At 46.2% G+C, this 16,960-nt stretch overlaps 2 protein-coding genes across 4 annotated transcripts; both read left to right on the top strand.

The window, feature by feature from the left end:
* Positions 1-161: 161 nt before the first annotated feature.
* Positions 162-12,174, top strand: LOC135400194 (zinc finger protein 271-like). 3 transcript variants are annotated; one of them, XM_064631940.1, is made up of 5 exons: positions 162-434; positions 4,333-4,433; positions 5,285-5,493; positions 6,924-7,076; positions 8,436-12,174. In XM_064631940.1, exons 1-5 carry the CDS (start codon positions 396-398, stop codon positions 10,373-10,375), a joined length of 2,442 nt encoding a protein of 813 aa, XP_064488010.1. In that variant the 5' UTR covers positions 162-395; the 3' UTR covers positions 10,376-12,174. The 3 variants fall into 3 exon arrangements, with proteins under 3 accessions (XP_064488010.1, XP_064488011.1, XP_064488012.1); XM_064631942.1 differs by lacking the exon at positions 162-434 and adding an exon at positions 671-997; XM_064631941.1 differs by lacking the exon at positions 4,333-4,433.
* LOC135400427 (zinc finger protein 91-like) lies at positions 10,382-15,936 on the top strand. Its single transcript, XM_064632262.1, has 4 exons — positions 10,382-10,491; positions 10,603-10,820; positions 11,333-11,476; positions 14,822-15,936. Exons 1-4 carry the CDS (start codon positions 10,382-10,384, stop codon positions 15,934-15,936), a joined length of 1,587 nt encoding a protein of 528 aa, XP_064488332.1.
* Positions 15,937-16,960: the final 1,024 nt, after the last annotated feature.

Raw genomic sequence — 16,960 nt, 5'->3', positions numbered from 1 at the left:
GCACGCAACAAAACAAAAACGTCTTGATCACCTAAGTTATTTTAATTTAATTGGTTCTTGGACGTTGGATGCAGCTAAAAGTCAAGCTTGGGTTCTTTAATATGTGTGCTATAAATAAGGATCTTATTAACCTGGAACAATGTTTCTATATTTTACGGCATTCAGAGCTCGGACGGCATTATACAGTTAGCGCCATCCAACACCGTCGGCAGCAGCATTTCGCATCTCTATGCCGGGCCCTCAGTTGCGAAAAGTTTGAATACAAAAATGGGAAACAAAGCGCTGTTTATTTTGGTGCATGCTTTGATGCATTCAAAAGGTATAGGCTGTGAATGTGACACGGTGAATATCGAAGCGAAAAGATGACTTTCTACTGATTGAAACCCCAGAAACACATGAAGCCGGAGTCAGACAGGTGCTTATGCCCCGACAAGGTAAGGCTTAAACCGTCGACAAAAGTTTCAAAATTACGACACATAATAAAAAATGATCAATATAACGCTGAAAAAATGGCTAGGAAGCAAGCGAGCTGGTGAAGATGATGCATAATGTAAAACCCCGAGACCAGAACACGAGACTTCGTGTTGTGTCCGTCCTTTCGTGTTCCCTAGTCTCGGAACTTGTGTTCTTCTCTCAGGAGTCAGGGTCCCTTCGCCGCAATAATGCATTTTCTCTTTCTTTCTCTCTCTCTCTCCTGACTTGTTGTGTCCCATGTGATGCTCTACTGAATGTCACAATGCCGCCATGTGACACGACATTCTCATGTGACTTGACATTAGTGCGAGAGTGTGACAATTAAAAAGCGATAAAAAACCCTGCCGTTTGGCGGTATATTTTAAAAAGCGATAAAACCCCAGTGCAGGGGTGCTTCGTGTGTGTGTCGTCCGTCTGTATCTCCAGCACTGGGGTTTTATCGCTTTTAAATTGTGGCAGTTATCCAGCCACAGTAACAATGACGGCAACAACGGTTTTAAAGAAAGTTTGTTATTAATATACGGTACGTACCGAGTGACATCGGCTGGGCACGTTGGCGTCACCGTTCCGCAAGTCGCCTTTATTCACGCAGTGTGGTAGTTCTTATAGGTTAAGTTAGTTTAGGTTTCGTTAGTGCAAGTTAGCTTGGTTTGCAACATGAGACAGTAATTGATGTTCCGAGGCTGGAACAACATCGAAAGGACAAATACATACAAAGCCTAAAGTGCCTAAGAAATTAACGATGAAAGATGGATAAGCCACTGAAGAGGTTAGTCTGCTGTAGGACTCGAACCCAATGCACATCCAGAAGATGTCGGCTCATTTATTTATTTATGGTTTGGGACCTGCAGCTGGCTAGCCTTTTCAGTGACCTCCATTTTTCGTCGTTACTTTCCAAATGAGGTAGCAAGTTAGTACATTTCTAGGTTATAGGTTCCGTTAGTTGAGGTAATTGAGTTTAGTTCCTCATATCACGGACTGTCCGGCGGACCTCTAGCCACAGTGGGTGTTGTAACATTTCCCACATGAGGAGGGTTCCATCTTTTTGCTCATTTTCAAAATTGCAATCAAGAGTGAACATATCTTCCCTCACCACTCCTGTGTCCCATAATAGCTGGGTCATTCCAAGCCAAATGTCCCAGACATTGCGCTCGATCATTCCCGATTTCTTTCAAATAAATTGGGGTTGATTGTTCCCATGCAGCCAATGTACTCCCAGCTTATTTTTGCAGCAAAATTTGTTTTCGCGCAATGGCCGCCTCTTAAAGATTGCCATTTGACATGTAAGCTACCTGGCGAAAAAAAATTCTAACAAAATAGCTTTTGCGCGAATTCCAACCAAATCTCTTCTGAGTGAAGACAAAGCATAATACTTTCATGCCAAGACCAGTTGAAGGTTGATGGACACTTTTCATCAAGAGTTCATGCCCCGAGAGAACTGAAAAATTTTGGGAACTTTTGGATTTTTTCACGGAACTCCGCAATGTTTTCAGAGCTAGTTAAACTATTTAACTCTGCTGTGAAGGAGGCATAGAACGTGTTAAAAATATTTTGAGGCGCGCAGACTTTGAAGAGTACGCAGAAAGAAATCGTGAATTTCTTAAATGTTTTTTTACCACATATTCAGCCGTCAATTGCGCACTGAGGTGGTCCCGATAAAAATATGAGACAAATTGCATTTGATAGTGTGCCCCTCGAACATTTATTTTACAAAGTATCATCGAAACACTTTTTGTTTTAGCAGCGAAAAAAAAAAAGTTTGAACTTGACCGCCCCCGCACTCATGGGGCATTGCTCCTCAAGCCTGCTTCCCCCGAAGACGCATCGCCGCCGCCGCTGCTGCTGCCAAACGCATAGAGGAGCTGCCCAAACTGAAATGCGTTGCCTGCAAAAACATGTTCTATGTACAAATTAACTTTCGAAGCTTCAGGTTCTCATGAGAACGGCCTTCTGCGGTGCTGCTGTACACAAGGAGCACTGGAGCCAGGGATGTACTTCCACAACGACGGGTCTGCACCTATTACATCTGGCTCACTTTGATCGGAGGCGACACCGTCCTCCAGAGCTGGCTCCTTATATTCAATGACGTCACTTGGACAGTTTTAAGTCTTCCCTTCTCTAATTGTGTTCTTTGGTGATAGCCAGAAGAGTGAAGTTATCGTTGTTGTTGACTAGCGAAGTAGCTGTTTTTTTTTTTGTTTTTTTTTCTGTGTTTCTCCATAAGTTTCTGTGTCTCTGTTTCTTCTTCTTATTTGTTTGTTTCTGTTTGCTTTTGGGAATAGCGAGCCTCCATCATGACTATCGTCTCCGTTCCTCTTTTTTTTTTTAATAATCATTAAACATATCCCCCCACACCCATCATTGCCTGGCGCTGTAGAGTCGGTGTTAGTAAGCACTGTGTGCGGCATCGCTCGAAAAAATTAGGTTATTCAATAGCCCGCCAGTGCCCGTTGTCACCGAAGTACATCCCTGGGCCCAGTGCTCCTACTGAACTGGGTCGCCGCAGTAGGCCGTTCTCGTGAGAACCTGAAGCTTGGAAGATTAATTTCCTTAGTGTTCCGTTTGTTTGTTCGTTTGTTTTTTTGCTGAAGAACGCATTTCGGTTTGGGCAGCTCCTGTATTCGTTTGGCAGCAGCGGCGGCGATGCGTCTTCGGGGGAAGCAGGCTTGAGGAGCCATGCCGGACGAGTGCGGGGGTGGTCAAGTCAAATTTTTTTTTTTCGCTGCTAAAACAGAAAGTGTTTCAATGATACTGTGTAAAATAAATGTTCAAGGGGCACACAATCAAATGCAATTTGTCTCATATTTTTATCGGGACCACCTCAGTGCGCAATTGACGGCTGAATATGTGGTAAAAAGCAATATTTCAGAAATTCATGATTTCTTTCTGCGTACTCTTCCGAGTCTGCGCGCCTCAAGATATTTTTAACACGTTCTATGCCTCCTACACTGCAGAGCTGAACAGTTTAAATAGCTCTGAAAATATTGCAGAGTTGCGTGGAAAAATCCAAAAGTTCCCAAAACTTTTCAGTTTTCTCGGGGCATAAACTCTCGATGAAAAGTGTCCATCAACCTTCAACTGGTCTTGGCACGAAAGTATTATGCTTTGTCTTCACTCAGAAGAGATTTGGTTGAAATTCGCGCAAAAGCTATTTTGTTAGAATTTTTTTTCGCCAGGTAGCGTACATGTCAAATCACAATCTTCAAGAGGCGGCCATGGCGCGAAAAAAAATTTTGCGGCAAAAATAAGCTGGGAGTACATTGGCTGCATGGGAACAATCAACCACAATTTATTTGAAAGAAATCGGGGATGGTCAAGCGCAATGTCTGGGATGTTTGGCATGGAATGAACCGGCTGTTTTTTTTTTAACTGGTGCAAAGACTAATTTTAATAGCCGATGATCCAGAGCACAGGAACATCAGTTCCCTGACAAGAACTTGAAGAACTATCCATGTGTGCCAGGATAGATGATATCCCCCTCAGCAACGTCACTTTCGCAGAGCTCATCCGAAGACTTTTGTGGGTATTTGCAGTGTTCTTGCGTAATCCGCGGTACCTCCCCAAACACACGCGGCCTCATCTTCATGAAACTGCTGAAAACAACATGTTATGAACGCAACGCCAGACAACATGCTCATGAACCCAGGGTGGGTCAGGGACCAAGCAATTTTGTGGGGGGGGGGGAGTCTAGCTCATTGAGAGATGCGGAGAGTAGGGTTCGGGAAGGTTCCTATAAGAGTTACCACGGTGCAAAAGTGCCGAGTTAAGTTCCAACTTACCAAAAAAAAAAAAAGAACTTGGTTACAGTAATTGCAGTAAAACGAGTTACGTCGAACAGTGAGTATTATATTTCTTCAGAAGGGGAAACGTCTAAGCAAGTTCCGCCAAGAACTTCTCACTGACAGCTCTCACATCTCAACTGGGAACCCATTCGGACGTAGTCGACCCTCTGAGGAACAGTGAGTCGCAGCTTCCATCAGTACCCCGTTAATGGCAGTGATGGCCAGTAGTTAACAACACGTAGTTAAACTACCTGATTGTAGTTAAAAAGTAGTTATCAACTACTTGCAGAAATGTAGTGTGCAACCCGTGTGCAGTCCGATTTCTGCACTCGTCCTGTCTACTTCTACCCCGTCCTTGTCTTCTTGCTACTATTCGTCATCATGAACTTATACCAACTACCCCGGATTGTTCCTATTGTAGTGTGCAACTACTAGTTAAACTACTATTTCGAGTAGTTAACTACAGTAGTTAGGGTACTGAAAGCGCCAACTACTTCCGGTTTAGCCGCAAGCTTTACGGCACTATTGTGCTTCCGACTTTTACCTCGAGCTACTTGTTTGATGATAATGGAGGTGCACAGCAATTGTGTCGTTATGTGTACTAAATCTTCATTTTTAATGCTTGTCTAGTGAAGCCTCATTTGCTGTGAAGTAATTCTGCAGCTTAGTTCATCGCGTAGGCACAGAAAGAATCCCGCCGCAGCCTTTGTATTTGACGATCGTAGCAATGGCTTGAGCCAAAGTTTATCATTGCTCGTGATTCATAGTTAGGTGTGCAAGAAACCAAGGGATTGCAGTTCATGGACAATGTTAAGTAGTTATAGATGTAGTTAAGCTACGTTGTAGTAGTTAAAAAATAGTTAACTACTCCTCTGAAAAGTAGTTGAACTACTAGTAGTACTGTAGAAGTAGTTAGCGGCCATCACTGGTTGGTGGTTTTCATGTTCTGTGAGTGTACGAAAACCGTCGCTGTATTTGTTTAAATCCCGGACTCAATTTTCTCTTTCCTGTAATTTATACGGGATAAGGAGGAAGCAAGAGGTACTTGTGTCTACGAGCCATCACCTGCCAGCCCCTTTGGAATCACGACTCCAAGAAATGCAGCTCTCCCAGGTGTTCAGCGGTCAGCCCGTGAGGGTGAAATCAGAACCACCTGATGTAGCATCATGCCTACCAGAAGAGGGCCAGGTACATCAACAGCACTGCAAAGAGTATCCATCAGGGGGTGATGCATCTGGTAAGGCCCTGGTAAATTATACAGTCAAGTGGGGAATGCTTTATAGATAAAGTATGACTCTTTTGGGTTAAATGCCCCAAAACAAATTCGGGATGCAAAAAAAAAAATTGTCCGCTGTCACGGTTCCCACTGGTCCTTGAAACGCTTCATCGATCTAGAATTTGAAAATGCAATTTTGAAGGTTTAGAAAACCCTGGATTTCGCACCCTTTTATTCTCGCGGAGCTGGTTGGGCAAATTCCACTTATCTGCGGTTTTGAACTATGCGTAGTTTCAAACCCGCAGGTGCTAGCACTTCTTGCAATAGGAATCTAATCTGACAATTCAAAATAAATTAATCAGCACGACGCTGCCATGTAGAAGAAAACCACACTGAAAACACACAGCCATGATTGGTGCACTGGTATTATACGTGTGCCACATCTCTGCACTCTACAGTCGTAGCCGTTCCCAAACTGGATGATGGCACACTGCTCCACGTACCGTCCATAGCTTACTGCTTCTGTGTTCTGAAGATCGATGTGCTTACGGTAGACGCGATGCAGCAGGCCGCATACAGGCAACACCGCAGAGTGTGCTGCGAGCCCTGGGAGAAGTGCCCACTCCTCCCACTAGGGGATTCGCTTGTGGTGCCCCCTATAGGTGCTGCACGAGGCCCATGACCGTTCCAAGTCCAAAACCCTTTCATCCAACAGCCCTTTCCCACGCTTCATTTCGTGCACTACTGGCTGTGGCGGCGCCCCTACTTTTTGTTACTGGCGACAGGGCACACCACTAGCTGGAATATAGTTAAGAGGGCATACCAGCTCTCCGTCCCAATGTATTTCCTACGGAACAGCTTTTATGCTTTTTCTTGGTAACCGCCGCTCAGACTTTGACGCGAGTGGTTTCATCATCAAGAGGAAGGCGAGATGAAGATATTTACGCTACTAGATTTCTCATACATGTCGTATGTATTTTACGGCGATGTCACGACTGCGAAAAAAATACCCAATTTTTCTCCTCCCTCTTTGAACAGGTTTTATTAAACTTCTATAGCCGTTTCGAAAAAAACTTTCAATTTACTTTCACTGGAAATGTTTCAGGAATCGATAGACATCAAATTTATATGTGTATCAATTTCCGTTTTTATAAAAAAAGCATGAAACGTGAGTACGGATAAATACCGTCTCAAAGCTCCGTAAACCGCGTCATTCTGTGTCGCCCTCTAGCCGTAGCACAGGAAAAATCGTGCGGAACATTTTGACCGTATCCATCCGCCGAACATGCGGCGCATATGCGCACCGTAGTGGTGGCTGTTACGAATGGTGTGGGAGTGTGGATGCTCATTTTGCAACCTACTTTCGAGTTGGGTTGGGTACAGACGGGGTCATCATGTGACTTGATGATTTGTAGTGTGGCTTACTTCTCTCCTTTCTTGTTTTACTACAGGAGTGACAGCTGGGACGCGTGACATTAAAGAAGAACCTCGAGAGGAATCCTCGAAGGAACATCCGGTTACGGAAGTGAAAACGGAGCCTTACAATGTTGCAATCTCGACAGAACAGGACCAAATGGAACACAACTGTGATTCAACATCAGAAGGTAAATACAAAATGGTCGAGGACTTTTAATCAACACCAAACTCGATAGCGTGACAAAAAGAGGGATACAACAGAAAAGCATTTTAGTTTTCTGGCAGACATGCATCGACTTTCTAGCACACGCCCTGTTCTATGAAAGATTCTGAAAGTGGGCAAAGTAGACACGGAGATTCTTGATCCAGTTTTGCATCACTGTTGAACCTAAGGAAATAGTAAATGACCAAGTTGCTGTTTGCACAAAAAGGACAGATGTTTTCTGGAGAAAGCAACATGCTCCTGTATGGGCCTCGACTAGTCTTATTCTGTATGTTGTACCTGATCCCCCAGGGGTACACGACCCAAATCACGCATCTGTATTTGCTTTCATGATTCGGCTCTGACGACTTTTGATTTGACTGCTACATAACCCAGAAAAGTTGTAGGTAATGCGATAATCGCAGCTCTGAATTATGGAAGCTCTCGGCGCATTTCCGAGTTGTCACCCAGAAGTTCGCGAGAGAGGGGGGGGGGGGAGTCGCCCCTTAAAGTTTTTCGTTAGCAGTTTTATAGAAAGAAAATGTCATAAAGATTTAGCCTGAAAAAAAGTTCGGCCTCATCCACAGATCGTCAAGAATGCCATTTTGTCTACCACAAAGAAAAGAAACACAGCAGCTGATATGGGCCAAAGAACATGCAAAGTGCTCTGACCATGAGCACACATACACAAAATATCGAAAATAGGTTTTCGGTTTCCCTCCGAATCACGTAATTTTGTTTCAGTTTTCATTTTGTTCCGGTTCGTCCAAAAATTAACTTTTCTTTTTGTTTTCTGTTCAGGTTTCAGTTTTGCTCGTTTTTTGTAACCCCGCTCTTAGCTCAGTACCTTAGGAAGAAGCCCTTCAACAGCCCGTCAGCTCAGGTAGATGATCTTGAGCGGCTTTGAGGCACTTAAGAAAGCCTCGATCGATTACAACCATATGAGCCCAGCCAGCTGAGATGTTGAATGTTCATCTTCCCAGTCTTTCTTTTTTTTCCTGTTCTAAGCCTCCATCACCAGGATGGTTGTGTGCCAGAGTAAGGGCCGTGCACACCTTGCCTGCCAAGCAGCATTTACACTAAAGAGACTGGTACATTCTAAGGGAAAAAAAGGAGTCAAATGGGGAGTAATTGCAGCTTCTAGTCCCCAAGACGGCAATTATACTCCGTATTGCACGCACACACCAACACATTAGCCATGTGCACCTCCGTACACATCCATAGACAGCCTGAAACAGCACATGTTTGCACAATGTCACAGCGAGTCTGAAAAGTGTCCCATTACTTCACCAGAATGATAAGATGGAAGAGAAGGGTCTTACGTATGACATCTGTCCCCCTGCAGTCTTACCATCTGGGAGTGACGAGAGCCACGTGTCAAAGCGTACTGACAAGAAGCCAAGCAAGTCCGATCTCTGCCAGAGCACGAGTCTGGGGTGTCACGGGCGAACATATATAAACAAGAAACCGCACAAGTGTGACCTCTGCCTGGCAGAGTTCAGCTGGATTGCGCACCTGCGACTTCACAAGCGAGCGCACACTGGCAAAAAGCCACACAATTGCGACGGCAGCCCGTCAGAGTTGAGCCAGAGCTTCCAGCTACAGCGTCACAAAGAGAGAAACTCGGGCGAGAAGCCGTACAAGTGCCATCTCTGTCCTGCAAAGTACAGCCATAGTAGGAGCCTGAGATATCACAAGCAAACACACACGGGCAAAAAGCCACACAAGTGCGACGTCTGCCCTGCGGAGTTCATCCGGAACGATCAACTGCTGCTTCACAAGCGAACGCACACGGACGAGAAGCCATACAAGTGCGATGTCTGCCCTGCAGTGTTCAGCAGGGGCGGGAATCTACAGCAGCACATGCGGATGCACACGAGTGAGAAGCAGTACAAGTGTGACCTCTGTCCTGCAGAGTTCAGGCACAGCTCGAGCCTGTCATATCACAGGCGGACACACATGGACGAGAAGCCCTACAAGTGTGATGTCTGTCCAGCAGTGTTCAGACAGAGTGGGAACCTAAAGCAGCACAAGAGGGTACACACGGGTGAGAAGCCATACAAGTGCGATGTCTGCCCTGCAGTGTTCAGCCAGGGCAGGAACCTAAAGCAGCACAAGAGGGTACACACGGGTGAGAAGCCATGCAAGTGTGATGTCTGTCCTGCGGAGTTCAGCCAGAGCAGGAGTCTACAGCTGCACAAGAGCATACACACTGACAAGAAGCCATTCAAGTGTGATGTCTGCCCTGCGGAGTTCAGTCAGAGAGGGCAGTTACAGCAGCACACGTGGACGCACGCGGGCAAAAAGCCGCACAAGTGCGATGTCAGCCCTGCGGAGTTCAGCAGGGCCGGGAATTTACAGCAGCACATGCGGACGCACACGAGTGAGAAGCAGTACAACTGCGACCTCTGTCCTGCAGAGTACAGGAACAGCTCGAGCCTGTCATATCACAGGTGGACGCACACGGGCGAGAAGCCATACAAGTGTGATGTCTGTCCAGCAGTGTTCAGCCAGAGGGGGAACCTAAAGAAGCACAAGAGGGTACACACGGGCGAGAAGCCCTACAAGTGTGATGTCTGTCCAGCAGTGTTCAGCCAGAGGGGGAACCTAAAGAAGCACAAGAGGGTACACACGGGTGAGAAGCCATACAAGTGTGATGTCTGTCCAGCGGTGTTCACCCAGAACGGGAACCTAAAGCTGCACAAGAGGGTACACAAGGGCGAGAAGCCATACAAGTGTGATGTCTGTCAAGCGGTGTTCAGCCAGAGTGGGAACCTAACGCAGCACAAGAGGGTACACATGGGTGAGACGCCATACAAGTGCGATGTCAGCCCTGCGGAGTTCAGCCAGGGCAGGAGCCTAAAGCAGCACAAGAGGGTACACAAGGGCGAGAAGCCATACAAGTGTGATGTCTGTCCAGCGGAGTTCAGCCAGAGCGGGAACCTAAAGCAGCACAAGAGGGTACACACGGGTGAAACGCCATACAAGTGTGATGTCTGTCCTGCGGAGTTCAGCCAGAGCGGGAGTCTACAGCTGCACAGGAGGGTACACACGGGTGAGAAGCCATTCAAGTGCGATGTCTGCCTTGCAGTGTTCAGCCAGGGCTGGAGCCTAAAGCAGCACAAGAGGGTACACATGGGTGAGAAGCCATTCAAGTGCGATGTCTGTCCTGCAGTGTTCAGCCAGGCCGGGAGCCTAAAGCAGCACCATAGGGTACACACAGGTGAGAAGCCATGCAAGTGTGATGTCTGCCCTGCGGAGTTCAGTCAGAGAGGGCACTTATAACAGCACATGCGGACCCACACAGGCGAGAAGCCATACAAGTGCGACCTCTGTCCTGCAAAGTTCACCCGCAACACGACCCTGAGAAAGCACAAGCAGAAGCACACCGGAAAGGAGCCGTAGAAGTGCAATTTCTGTCCTGCAGAGTTAAACCTGGAGTAAGCACCTGCAGGTCTGTAATTGGATACACAGAGGCAAAAAGCGATACAAGTGCGATGTTTGCCCTGCAGTGTTCAGCTAGAGAGGGACGCTACAGTTTTACAAGCCGACACCTACGGGCACGAAGCCATGCAAATGCGATGGGAGTTCAGCCAGAGCGGGAGCTTACAGCAGCACAAGGAGACATACACAGATGAGAAGCCCTACAAGTGCGATCTCCGTCCTGCACAGTTGAGGCACAGCCCGGGCCTGTCGAATAACAGGCAGACACACACGGGCGAGAAGACAAGTGCGATGTCCACCCAGCAGTGTTCAGCCAGAGCAGGAACCTACAGCTTTGCAAGCAGTCACAAACGGTTGAAAAGCCGTACAAGTGCGATCTTCTGTGCTGCAGTGTTTAGCCATAGTGTGAGCCTGTTGAATCCATCGGTTGTCATTTTGGGCTGCAGAATTCACAACCACAACGATCTGATAAGTGAGGCCAGCCGCGGGCTATGAACTATCGCAGGGGTCCACATAGCCTACTCACCATCGTGCTACTTGTTAGCGCACTCACAGGATAACATCATACTTGCCACAAAAGCCTGAGTAAATTTTATTATTGCCCATATCTGGTCACAAGCGTAACGTTATCTGATGGGCTTGCTAATATGTGGCATGATCGAGCTCAGTAATGCGCCACGTGGGCCTTCATATGAGTCACACACGGCTGCACTCATGGCTTATTAGATGATTGCAATCGTGAGTTCGGCAGCCTAAAATGTTGAGCTATGGTCATATATCACAAGCGGATACACACAGGCGAGAAGCAGTACAAGTATGATCTCTGTCCTGCGGAGTTCAACAAGAGCAGGAAGCTGTGGAATCAGAGCAATAGGTGGAGACATGAGGGCGTGAAGCCGTACAAGTGCGATATCTGTCCTGCAGACCTCAGACAGAGCAAGGGTCTGTCGTATCACGAGCGAAAACACGTGCGCAAAAAGCCCTACAAGCATGAACTCTGTCCTGCATGGATGGGCCATGGCAGGAACCCACAGCACTGCATGCGGGCTAGAAGCTATACACCAGTGCTATGTCTGCCGCGCAGAGTTCGGCCAGCTGACGAACCTGAACAATCATAACTGGACGCACATGGCTGAGAAGCCGAATAGGTGAGCCTCCTCTGCTGCAGGGTGCGCTTAAAGTTGTGTGTGTAGAGATGGATTGTGGCGTCACAAGCAGACGCGTTCGACTGAGGACCTCTATAAGTCTGATGTGTGTGTGTCCTGCAGAATTCAGCGACAGTGTGCGCCTGGGGCATCACATGTAGCCTAGGACAGGTGCGAGGCCATACTGGAGCATTCTCTGTGCTGCAGCCTCGAAGGACAGCACAAACCTGCAGTGTTACCAGAGGGTGTGCATGGGTGTGAAGCCATATAAACGCAACATCTGTCCTGCAGAGTTCATTCACTTGATGAACAGACACAGACCAGAGAACAAAACAGCTGCAGGAACCAGGAGCCTGTGGCTTCGCACGTAGCCCCGAGAGACAATGAAACCGTGAAAGTACAGAGGCCATGTACGCGTATGCGTGAAAGAGTTTATCCAATTGAGTGTCAGTTCTGTTGTGTCGCATATGTCCTCGTGTCCAGGAATAAAAGTTCCCTGAAAACCCCAACTCAAGATCATTGTTTTTATTGATGTCGATCGAGTGAACGACTGAAACAGATACGAGACAATAATTATTTCGAGCAATCATTTTCTAAGACAGGCTAGAAATATTTAAAAGTTTTCTACAGAGGAAATCAACGGACACAACTCATACATCCTGCATACATAGTTACCAACTCAAGAGAATATTTTTATTAATACATACCAATCGAGTGAACACCTGAAACAAAGTCAAAACAACAATTAATTCGGGCTGTCATCTTCTAAGCAAGCAGCGTGAATACACCACAGAGTCAGTATAGGAACTTGTCTTTTCTAGTTAACAAACAGGGTCAACTATTAGATTCGAACAGTAAAGTAAGAGAGGGAAGACGCTGACCAATAAACTTTCCATACACTCCCGTTAAAGTTATGCCTACAAGGAAGGGGGGGGGGGGATTCTCGCAGGGTCGTAGAACAATTGAAAGCGCACGTTTTTTCATACAGGTCATATATTTTTGTAAATCTGTTGCGATAATTCTCATGGTGTCATGGGCAGGATATTAATAGCATTCTAGACCTGACAGCATGACAGGTTTTTAAACGATAAAATGAGCACATGTATGCTTTAATGAAGTGTAGAACCACACTAGAAAACAGAACAAACAAGGAGTCGTCATTGAAGAGATGGACGGGCTTTTCGTGGTAGGATGTGATAAAAAAACTACTTCGAAAATGAAGACCTTGAAGTGATTCCACTGTATTGCATTTCATTGCATTGCATTTCGATACATCATAGACATGGTTGTATTCGGAGATATGGTAGAAATTACAGAATTGAAGGTGCAAGAATTTGTATGCCGAATCTACAATCGTTGTAAAAATATCTGAACTTCAAGATCGGAAGGACCACTAGGATTCATTGTTGGAAGTTTTGAGGTCGGCTGACGGGGAATTGAAGTATACTGGACATCAAGTGGAATCGTAATCATTACAAAGGGGCATTGCATTCATCAAGAAAGCAGTGAGATCAAATTATCATATACAAGTGGTCTATATCGCACGACTCATTGTAGATATGCTAAAATTACATCTAACTATTGACATGGGAAGTACACTAAAAGCCTTATCACGTGATATGTTCCACTACCACGGCTATGCATTTAGTTTCTACCAGCTCTTGCAACAATATCGAATGAGCAGAAGTTCAATATTGTTGTACAAGGTCTGACGTATCATCACTTATTAAAACTCAACCCATCTGATACCCTCTTGTACGTCATTCAAGAATCTTTCTACAAACAAAGGAAACATCAATACGAGATTGCGCAACCGTGCACAAGTTCGTGGCAACCAAATGAAAGTTAATGATGCAATACATATACGGCGACATCGTATCGATTGCATTAATCAACGCTGGATTCAGGCGACCCATAATAAGACACTACTATATGGTGTATTCTCAATTCATCACTCAAGACGACGCACGGAAGCACACAGCAGTCACACCCGTCTGCTATAAAATGAACATTGTGGCATTCTGAGTGCCATGAACGCACATTTACATATCATTTGCACAGCTTTTGCCTGTGGATCACATGTGCCATGAAGTGGACATTCGTGAGCGAGCATGGATTTGCAGGGAAAAGCGTTATGTAGCATTCCGTAAATTAGGCTGCATTTGTGGATGCTGAATGAAAGAATTTCCGCTTGCATAAGAATTTGTCGTACAGATCTACAGGGTTAGCACGGGCTTGGTGTTATTACGAAAGTCAAAGAGACAGTGGTAGGTGGTGCTTTATTTTGTACACTGACTACAGTTACTCTTCCCATCTGTCACTTAGTCCCCTGACTGTGATTCTTTGTTTGAGGTTTAACATTTAGATTGTTTATTGCGTCGTTCGAACAGAGTCTACTCTCAGGAACTTTCATTAATTGGGCTCGTCACGAAGCGCACGCTGTGGTTCCTGTTTCTCTGTGTTTTCTTCGCAGTCGTGTGAAATCCACTGTCTGTTGAATTCAGTGAGAATGGCTGTTGCAAGCATCTGAGAATGAAGGATCCCTTTCGACATTGGAAAAGACAGTTCACTTTTGGAAGGGCAAATCCAGCTGAAAAAGGCAATCCTTGTTATTCATTTTCTGCTTACAAAAACACAAGTCACTCCTGGCCAGGATGTCGAAGCGTAAAAGGTGTTTTCGGTTCGAAGAAAACGGTTCGGTTCTTGTTGAGCTCCTGAGCAAAAACAAATGACTGTTTGAAACCGGTTCAGTGTCACGTGGTGTACTGAGAATTGATTGGAGCAAAAGTAATCCCCAACAGAGAGAGAGACAGGGAGTAGAGCTTTGAGGTGTCCAAACAATACGAAGGTTTACGAAAAATTTCATTAAAAAAGGGGTGAAAGACAAGGTTGTGACTGTCCTGAGTCGACCTCTGGGTCTTCCGTGTCAAAGTCCGACTCTTTAACTCGCAGGAAGTGCCAGAGTAAGGGGGCAAGCCACTTTAAACATGGGGCCTCAGTAGTGCACAAGGTGGACTATTTGCGCAGTCGGAAGCGAGCAGCGTGACAGGGAATGCAGCGCGATCAAGTTTTTCCAAAAATCGTCAATCAGAGATGCACTTGTACTGTATGCCCTCTTAATTTCCGATTTCCGAAATTCCAGGAGCAAGAGCAAGCACTGGTTTGCTCCACATAAAGGACCAGCCCAGAGGCATTTGTGATCAAGACTCTTCGGATTGTACTTCTCCAGAGGCACAGTTCAAGATCAGCACAATGACTGTTGAACCACAGTTCGACAACGCTCTATCAGTCACTACGAACGGTGGACCCACTGAGCGACTTTCAGACCAGAGCGAGCCATGTGCACTTGCATACACATCGAAAGACAGCCTGAAACAGCACGTATTTGCACAGTGTCACAGTGAGTCTGAAATGTGTGCCGTTACTTCTTCACCGAATGATCAGATGGGAGATGAGAGTCTTACGTACAACATCTGTCCCCCTGCATTCGCACCGACTGGGAGTGATGAAAGCCTCGTGTCAAAGCGTACTAACAAGAAGCCATGTAAGTCCGATCTCTGTCCTGGACAGTCCCACCTAAGGAAGAGCCTGCGGTGCCACAAGCAAGCACAGACGGGAGACAAGCCAGACAGGAGTGATATCTGCCCCGCGAAGCTCAGCCAAATCACGCATCGGCGGCTTCACAAGCTGACACAGACAAGCGAGAAGCTGTACAAGTGCAATGTGTGCCCTGCGGAGTTCAGTCTGAGAGGGAAACTGCAGCAGCACAAACGGACACACACAGGCGAGAAGCCATACAAGTGCGATGTCTGCCCAGCACAGTTTAGGCAGAGCACTAACCTACGGAAGCACAAGCGGATACACACAGGCGAGAAGCCATACAAGTGCGATGTCTGCCCTGCTAAGTTCAGCCAGAGCAGTAACCTAAGGCGACACAAGCGGACACACACGGGCGAGAAGCCGCACAAGTGCTGTGTTTGCCATGCTAAGTTCAGTGAAATTGTGACCCTACAGCGTCATGAACGAACACACACAGGCGAGAAGCCATACAAGTGTGATGTCTGTCCTGCTAAGTTCAGCCAGAGCAGTAACCTAAGGCGACACAAGCGGACACACACGGGCGAGAAGCCGCACAAGTGCTGTGTTTGCCATGCTAAGTTCGGTGAAATTTCGACCCTACAGCATCATGAACGGACACACACAGGAGCACCAGGAAACGATCTTATGAAGGTCATCTTGGAAGGCAATTTGTTCTGACGAACTTGATACATGACGATAAATGACGCTATCATCAGCAAATATGCGAATACGAGATGTCAATCCAGATGGAAGGTCATTAATTTAAATTAGAAATAACAGGGCGCCAATAACCGAACCCTGGAAGATTTTGGAAGTTACTCGGTCTAATGAGGGCGGGAAATCGTTAACAAACACGAACTGCTTTCTGTTACTTAAAAAGTTCCGTATCCATGTAAGAATCCATAAGGTATCCATATCCTCCTCCTTTTTCATCGTCATGCCTCTATCATTCCTGTTACTACTGTCACTCACACGCTCTTCACTTTTTTATTTATTTTATCTATTTATTTAATTACTTACCTCATATGCTCGAGGGCTTTACATGATGGGTGGGAAAATAAAGCGACACAGAATTACATTTTTATGAAATTCTGTGCCGGTTTATTTCTATTATTTTTAGAACTAACGACCGACTACCGGAACGACCGACCGGAACTACCGACATATTCATTCGACATATTCATCACTAGAGAGACTTTTGAGCACCTCAAACTTTCTTGATGTCCACCCTACTACACCCTTCCAAATACTGCCTCCGGTTCCTCCTCTAACCTGGCTTTCGTCATCTTCAGCATCCTGCTTGTTCTCATGATGAACCTGATGAAAGACTGCACTTTCTTCCTCAAGTGCCCGCTCATTTCCTTATCTGCTTTTCCCGCAATATTCTCCCGCATTTCTACCGAATTTTTATCGCCACCATGTGCATCCGCCGAATTTTTCACATCCTCAGCGACACCGTTGTTCCCCTCCATGTCCGTGTTTCCAAAACAAGGAACATTCTCGTCGGAAATCCACGGAGTGTGAGCAGGATCAGAAGCTCCTCCCCACACCGAAACTCTAACGTCGGCTGGGACGTTCCGTTTCCTCTCCCTTTTCTGCCTTACGCTTCCCACATTCTCCTTCATAGAGGGAGAGATACCACCGTCATCTAAGGGTCTTACAATCATACTCAGCACACCTTCGCGGAACCCCGTGTTACAGA

The sequence above is a fragment of the Ornithodoros turicata genome, chromosome 7 (genome assembly GCF_037126465.1).
Source record: "Ornithodoros turicata isolate Travis chromosome 7, ASM3712646v1, whole genome shotgun sequence".
Taxonomy (NCBI): Eukaryota; Metazoa; Arthropoda; class Arachnida; order Ixodida; family Argasidae; genus Ornithodoros; species Ornithodoros turicata.
This window is presented reverse-complemented; position numbering and strand designations above follow the sequence as displayed.

Bases quoted from the DNA above. Each gene is read 5' to 3' on its own strand.
- LOC135400194 (XM_064631940.1), top strand. From the start codon at position 396: ATGAAGCCGGAGTCAGACAGGTGCTTATGCCCCGACAAG. The intron at 4,434-5,284 runs GTGAGTCGCAGC...ATACGGGATAAG, and splicing joins AGTCGACCCTCTGAGGAACA to GAGGAAGCAAGAGGTACTTG. The intron at 7,077-8,435 runs GTAAATACAAAA...GTCCCCCTGCAG, and splicing joins CTGTGATTCAACATCAGAAG to TCTTACCATCTGGGAGTGAC.
- LOC135400427 (XM_064632262.1), top strand. From the start codon at position 10,382: ATGCGGACCCACACAGGCGAGAAGCCATACAAGTGCGACCTCTGTCCT. The intron at 10,492-10,602 runs GTAGAAGTGCAA...TTTGCCCTGCAG, and splicing joins AAGCACACCGGAAAGGAGCC to TGTTCAGCTAGAGAGGGACG. The intron at 10,821-11,332 runs GTGCGATGTCCA...GGATACACACAG, and splicing joins ACACACGGGCGAGAAGACAA to GCGAGAAGCAGTACAAGTAT.